Source organism: Octopus bimaculoides, chromosome 2 (assembly GCF_046866305.1).
Source record: "Octopus bimaculoides isolate indiv1 chromosome 2, ASM4686630v1, whole genome shotgun sequence".
NCBI lineage: Eukaryota > Metazoa > Mollusca > Cephalopoda > Octopoda > Octopodidae > Octopus > Octopus bimaculoides.
The window spans coordinates 43,696,286-43,703,785 of record NC_142929.1 but is presented as its reverse complement, the minus strand read 5'-3'; the positions used below and the strand labels follow the sequence as shown (position 1 = coordinate 43,703,785).

Below are 7,500 nucleotides of genomic sequence, written 5' to 3'. Positions count from 1 at the left end.
TAAACATATATATATGCATATATACACACATATATATGTATTTTGTGGTATATGTATATAACTTCTTTCTATGTGTTGATAGTAATCGATGAAATAATATCCAATCAAATACAGACCGATGCACCACTCTCTAGATTTTATTTCATAGAGTTAAACATTTGAAGTGAAACAATCTGTAACCAAGATAAAAATAAAAAGACTCTATCCTGTACACTAAATTTGATTTCTTTCATTTGATGAATATGTGTCAAAATTTTCTAAACGTGTCAGCCAAACTGCATGAGATGAAATGAGAAACCACTACAAAACATCAAAATACTATTTGTGTTCATGAAGTCTGTTTGCTTGAAGGCATTTGTGCAAATGCTTTGGATAGTCCTACGAAAGAATTCCTATCCATGACACTGCATAGACCACTAGAATTATTTTCAATTTAAAATAAAACAAAAACCGAAAAAAAAAGACAACGAATTAATACTATTAACTGACATATAGATGTAAAGATTGAATTTTACACTCTGTGATATTTGCATCAATGTGATGGAATTTATAGCTTAATTTTGTTAAAAATCTGCTTGACAATTGTAGAAAACTAATATATATATATATATATATATATATATATATATATATATATATATATATATATATATATATGAATCATATTTTGTTCCTTTTAAAATATCTTACTTTTCAACGTATTCAATGATTATTGATATATCATAGCTGTGTTCATCTGCTTTAAAACATACATACCATGTGGTGATGTAGAAAACACTACAGAAACAAAAACAAAAAAGAAAAATAGTAACTAATACAACGAGAAACATGAAATTAAAAGTTTTTAACAGTCAATTGTATGATACAAGATATACTGTTAATTGATTTTTACATGCATTTCTAAGTACCAGTCTTGTTGTGCTGAACTGAAGAGTTCGAATATTTGGTATTCTTGGAATATTCCCAAGAAGTTCTATTTCAAATGACTTTGATAATATAGATAATTTCTAATTATCATTTATTATCGTTGATAAAACGAGAAAAGTTTTCCTCGTCTTTCTTTTAATAGAGGCACAGTTTTACTTTAACTAGAATCTGATGTCTACTCTACACAAATGTGTGATTCATAAAAAGAAATTTTTAAAATGAAACGCTTGTGCCTGTACACAAACAACTGTTTAAATGTCATAGGATTTGATTTTCAGATTCATGTAAATTAACATGCTTTTTTTGTCACCATTTATTCAATTTGAATATCTCTGATTAAACCCCTACTCTGCCTTTTGCTCTTTCCCCCTAATCGCAAGCATATATATACACACACACACATATATATATATAATCATTTGAAAGCATTAAAGTGTCATTAGATTTTTTCCCCCGAATTTCTAAACAAGTGTTTTAGAATGCTTTCTTTTTCAATTTCTTTTATTTCACAATCACTAGTTCATATACACAAGGGGTTTTCAAGAAATTGTACTTTTGAGATCAGCTGTTTCCTTACAAGGGGAAGGAATTTCGATCTACCGAAGTTTATCGTCAATATTAATATTAATATCATTAGCATATATTTATATATATTACAAATATATATAGGAAAAACGATTTTAAAAGTTTCATGTATAACGTTCCCATGGTTGTTCTCCAGGTCCTGCTGCGACGATGGGGTTAAAGGTTTGTCTAGCCATTGTGAGATATTGATAAGTCGGTGGAGAAGGATTAGAAACTACTTGTCCATTATGGTTTGAGTAATATGTTTGTTGGTGGTTTGTTACTGGGTATATCTGGTCATCGTTCATAGAATAACGAGATGTTGTATTGTCATATTCTTCATATTTGTTTGTTTCGCAACGGTAGTGAGGCGGCAGTGGTTGCGGTTGCGCATGGGGTGCTGGTGGTGGGGGTGCTTGTAGGTGTTCCAGCTTGATGGTTGCCGGTGAATTAGGTTCGCGGAACTTACATTCGTTTTCAGCGGCTGTTGTATAAACTGGTCCGCGATGATGATGTCCTATGTTATTGGCGACTGCGCCATTGTTAGGGTTATTCGTGTTGTTCGAATTATTCACATTAGCATTGTTGGCATTGTTGTTTGGTACCATATTAGAAGCCATTCCTATGTGGCCGTTGGCCGCTTGATGTGCGGGTGGTGGTTGCTGTTGCTGCTGTTGTTGTTGTTGCTGCTGCTGTTGTTGTTGTTGTTGTTGTTGCTGTTGTTGTTGCTGCTGCGATGATAAATCATAAGGAATGCTGGTTGGGCTTCCGTTATTGAAAGGCTGCACGCAAGCACTTGCAGAAACTCGGTAATTGCTAGTCCAAGTAGGAGCAGTAGAGACAGCAGTCGGGCTGGCCTGGTTGTAGCACGTATATCCATTATCAGACTGGGCGGCTGCGGCGGCTGCAGCAGCCGCTGCCGCTACAGCGACGTTATGTTGGTGTGGGAGGATGGCACCTGGATTCATTGCCAAATACTGGTCAAGTTCATGGTCATCAATGTTGTCCAAACTCATTACTTCATTTCCAAGTTCACGTAGATCTACCCGACTAAAGTCAATGGGGTGGGCCTGGGAATGTAATCCTCCTGAAATACATAAATATTAAGATCATGAGAAATCTTCTAACCAATGATTATAAGAATAGATGAAGATGTTTGATATACCTAGATGCAACGTAAAGGATTGCCTCTCTTTACATCTACTATGCACTAAAGATAATATTCTGATCTTCAATCTCTTTTATTGCTCTCATTTCTAATTTTCCAGTAGTTACTTGTCATTCTGAAACCTAGTGTAATATTCCCCCTGTGCGTCATGGAAGGACTCTTTACTCGTGTCGGATAGAATGTTGTTTGATATAAAATAGGTGGTGGTTGGTTGTGAGGATTGAAAAAAGAGGTGCATAAATTGCAATGATCAATATATTTACAAAAGTTTTAAAACTTTAAACTTGTTCAACATCACAAGGCAAGATGAAATATGTGAATGCACATTCTATTTTGTTTTGTCATTAATAAAGTGCGAATATTGTTTTTTTTTTGGTATTTCTTGCAGCTCTTTATTTTCTGAGTTCAAATCCTGCTAAGGTCAATTTTGCCTTCCATCCTTCCTAGGTCGATGGTATCGACTAACACCCACACGGCAAAATAGCCGACCATGTACTTAAATAAAAATCTCGTAATAAAGAGCAATGAGGCAAAAATTTTCCTAATATTTTAGAGGAGATGACCAAGTATTTATCAGTTTGAGAACCCCTTATCTAGAAAAGTAACGCTTACGTGTTCATGGTAGGCCATCATTACCAGAGTTTGATAAAAAAAAAAAAACTACAATGGTCATGAATCAAGATTCATGTATGAGTGACAGAAAAGGCCGCTTGCCAAACAAAAAGCCTTTGTTTACGTCCGTTAACGTTCTTGGTTTGAACCCCACAAGAATCGATGTTGTCTTTACCAGGATTGATACAACGAATACCAGTCATAGAAACATCGTCTATAACAATCGACGAAACCAATATCTCCTTTATTATTTATAAGTTCGTGCTAATGTGGGAATACTCAAATTTACAAATCAAATTCAGGAAGTCGACAAAAATAAGAACTATATTTCTAAAGAAGCATAATCATTAAATATGCTATCCTATATATTTCTGTAAAGATAGATTATAACTAAACTCAAATCAACAAGGTAGAAGCACATTTTCGAAATTTTAAACTTCGTCGAGACACTTACCCATGCTTCTGAGACGTGAACGATCTGCCATGCATTTTATAAGTTCCTGCTGATTTGGTGTAGTTGGTGGAGTCGGTGGCCCATGTGAGCCGTTATGAGGACTTGAGCAATTGCTAGACTCGCCATCACTCATATGTGGAGTGGGTGAGTTCTGAAGTGACTTTAACATCATGCCTGGTGGGAGGTGGTGCTGTACATCGACTGATCCTGAATTGCTAACACCAGAAGTTTTGAGAGGTTTCCGACGACGCGGTTGGTATTTATAATCGGGATAATCTTTTTTGTGCTGGACTCGTAGACGCTCTGCTTCATCAATGAAAGGTCGCTTCTCTTTTTCATTTAATAGTCTACAAAAAAAGGAAAGAAGGAAATAATTTTATTGAAGCTATATTAACTATCCAGTATCACAAACATGAAAGCAAACTGAAAATAAAAAATTGTGACATTCATGCCTTTCTCAATTTGTGAAGAAAGGTTTTTACCTGAGATCACTATTATGTATATTCATTTTCCTGCAAGTGTACCACCTTAACCCGAAGTTTAGCGGATGCTGAATTATTTATTTCAGCAATACCCTTTTAACGGAAATCTAAGAAAGCTAAGATGATTGTAATCGCATACATTAAAATTTATAACGATGGCATATTTTGTCTTTAACCATGGATTCCATCCCCTAAGAGAATCTCACCTAGACTTATATGAATGCTAGACATCGATAATAAATTACATCACAGTCAAATAACGCAGTCTAATAAATTCGCGGGGTTTATTAAATGATTATGCCTTAAAAGATTTTAATTGTATCAATAAAATTACATCAACAGCACATGGGTTAGTGATCTAATGGATACAAATATCATTATATTTTAGAAGTAATAGTTCCTTGTTCGGATCCATCCTGGTACGGTTTACACATCCAAGAATAAGTTCTCTGATGGTGATCAAAGAACAAAACAGATTGAAACATAGTACAGTTAGAAAATCTTTCGTCATTAAAGATGATGATAAAATTTTAGTAACAATTCATTTTAGATATTGAATGAAATTTTCTTTTTATGTAATTAGATATTGACAGTAAACCCAACATATGTTTCATTTAAACCTCTTATAGAATGCAATTCAAATGAAACTCATGAGTAACTCTTTCTTTTACCTACTGATAAATTTCAATATAAAGAACAGTTGAATTATTATTTTGGGTAGCTTAATTAAATAATTAATAATTTATTCATGAAGATGACATCACAGAAAAATGCTGTTAGAAGACAGAGCGTAAGAGTTCTTCGAAGTAAGCCAACAGAGAGTGGTGGTGAGGGGCGGTGATCTTTAATGTAGAAGAAGAATCTTATACAAACTATGATTTAAAACCGACAAAACGACTTTCTTTATACGAAGACCTCTGTCGTATTCCTTTTACATATTCGTATAAATATGTGAAGTTTCAGGCATCTAACGAATACACGCCAAATTCTTAGGTTTGCACGATTACATCTGACCAGAGCTGCACAACAACAACAACAACACTAAACCTAAGCTTTGCAGAAGAATCGCTTTTCTGCTACTTCTATATCACAAGACAATCTTATAATCTATCTGAGTGTTTTAACATCTGTTGCTCCGCTTGAGGCCATCACTGATCTTAGCGGGACAGAATTTTAAAGAAATTAATACGGAAATTTGTTGTTTTATTTTTCTTTAATCTCTAGTACTACTATTCTTTCACAATATCGTGACTTTTTTTTTTTATAATCTCAAAATATAAATTGCAAAATTACAGAATTTCATTGCAAAAGCATATCAAAAGAAATCCAAGCTGGGAAGACCAATTCATTTAAACTGCAATGTCAGTATATTATATATTTTGGCATTTGACCTATTTGCTATTAAGGGGTTTTAGTAAAAATACTCCCGACTTATCTTCTTGATCATGAAGCAAAACGTGGTAAGAAATTTCATGTCACAACAGGAGCGAACAGACCCGGAAGTAGACGAGGAAATGTTTTATAAGTATCTTTTCCTTTCCTTCGGGATAGGTGTCCAGCTGGTAAAGACGACATTTAAAAGAGGATAGGCCGTCATCACATGTCATTATGGTTAAAAGCTGCACTATAATCTAACATTAGGACAGTCTGTTTCTCGGGCTTACGCTTGCTAAAAAAATGGGTCATTTCAGTTACATTCAAACAACCCATTACCACTACCACCACATAAAAACAAATATAAAGCAAATAATGTAACAAGACAAAACAAAACAGGGAAAGAACGCTAGATATCTGTCAAATGTTTTGATAATAAGACAGGCGCACGTTCTCAAAATACAACTCAGAAAAGTGAATCAGTGAAGAAACAAAAAAGAAAAAGAAAACGAAAAAAAGACAGCAAACAGTGGTGTTTGGTTGGAAATCAAACTACACAGGCCACGAAACGACGTAAAAAAAATGAAAGAAAGAAAAAAAAAAACAGTCTATCGTATCAAGTGTTGATACATTTTAAACTGTCTCCCTTTTAATAGCCACATCCTTACTTACACGCATACCTAATACATACACATATCAGATTTATATTGATATAGGTGCGCTTATATATATGTATATATATATATATATATATATATATATATATATATATATATATATATATATATATATATAGTGTGTATGTGTGTGTATAAACATTTTTGAATATATTCATACTCACACACACGTTTTTTATGTATGTATATATATATATATATATATATATATATATATATATATATATATATATATATCACTATTATGTGTACGTGTATGTGTTTCGGTCTTTGTGAGTGCTTATGTGTATAAACATTTATAGTGGTGAACATACATTTTCTTTCGTAAAACTGATATAATTCTCAGAGGAGAATCGTAAGAATAAATAAGAAAGACAAAATACCAGAAATATCGAAAACAGGTTAACAACACTTAGAGAAAAGACAACTACAAGATCATTTGAAGAGTAGCGACTGTCGAAATATAAACAAAAACAAAAAACGATGTCGATGTTCATTTTAGACCTATTTTAGAAACTAAGATGGCGACCTAAATATTTATCATATTATGTATGGCATTCAACATTGTGTAAGATGAAAAGTAAACACCCGAGTCGAGATTGTACTTATATTCACTCAGTACAGTTTTTGGTAAGAACCTATTAATTTAACATGGACCATTTTGCCGTTAATAATACTCTGTTCAAAAGAAGCTAACGTAGTCAGCTGATACACTAGCAACATCAACCAAATAAGCCTTAAATCAGAGCCTATTGTTTTAAATACGAATAGGACGCTAAACCCCATTAGATACCGTGAAGCCATTTTGTAGCCCTAAATATTCCCAGAGACAGAGTATGCTTATGGCTGGTATGCTTTTGATCATATGTTTACTAGACTAAGGTTGACTGAGGTCTGAACAAAAATCGTCTGCTAAACGAGGCGCTACATACTAATTCGATCTTCTAGAAATAGCAGCGTAATGTGTTACGGGATATCAAGGGAACGATGTAACTGGAGAGGGTTTCAGGTAGAGTTCTTTATGCTGTATAAATACCAAATAATTCAAAGCTAACTCTACCGTTTTAAAAAGAGAAAGATTCGTAAGATAATGTAGTCCTAGATACAATGTGTCTGGAAACGAGACATGGCAGATGGATAGGGCCGAAATATTCTTATATTCTTATGATGGTATTTTAGTAATCCGGACCAGTTCTTGGTTGAAGTTAATTCCCATTTGTAATATCGATAAAAGCAAGGACG

At 33.7% G+C, this 7,500-nt stretch overlaps 1 protein-coding gene across 1 annotated transcript in view; it reads right to left on the bottom strand.

Annotated features, from left to right (window-relative positions):
• Positions 1-829: 829 nt before the first annotated feature.
• Positions 830-7,500, bottom strand: part of LOC106870595 (uncharacterized) — a 53,991-nt gene continuing 47,320 nt past the window's right edge. The window contains exons 2-3 of the mRNA XM_089344491.1: positions 3,726-4,072; positions 830-2,578 (exon numbers count right to left, since the gene is read on the bottom strand). Coding sequence (XP_089200617.1) covers positions 1,617-2,578; positions 3,726-4,072 — 1,309 coding nt within the window. The 3' untranslated portion in view covers positions 830-1,616. The remainder of the gene's footprint in view (positions 2,579-3,725; positions 4,073-7,500) is intronic.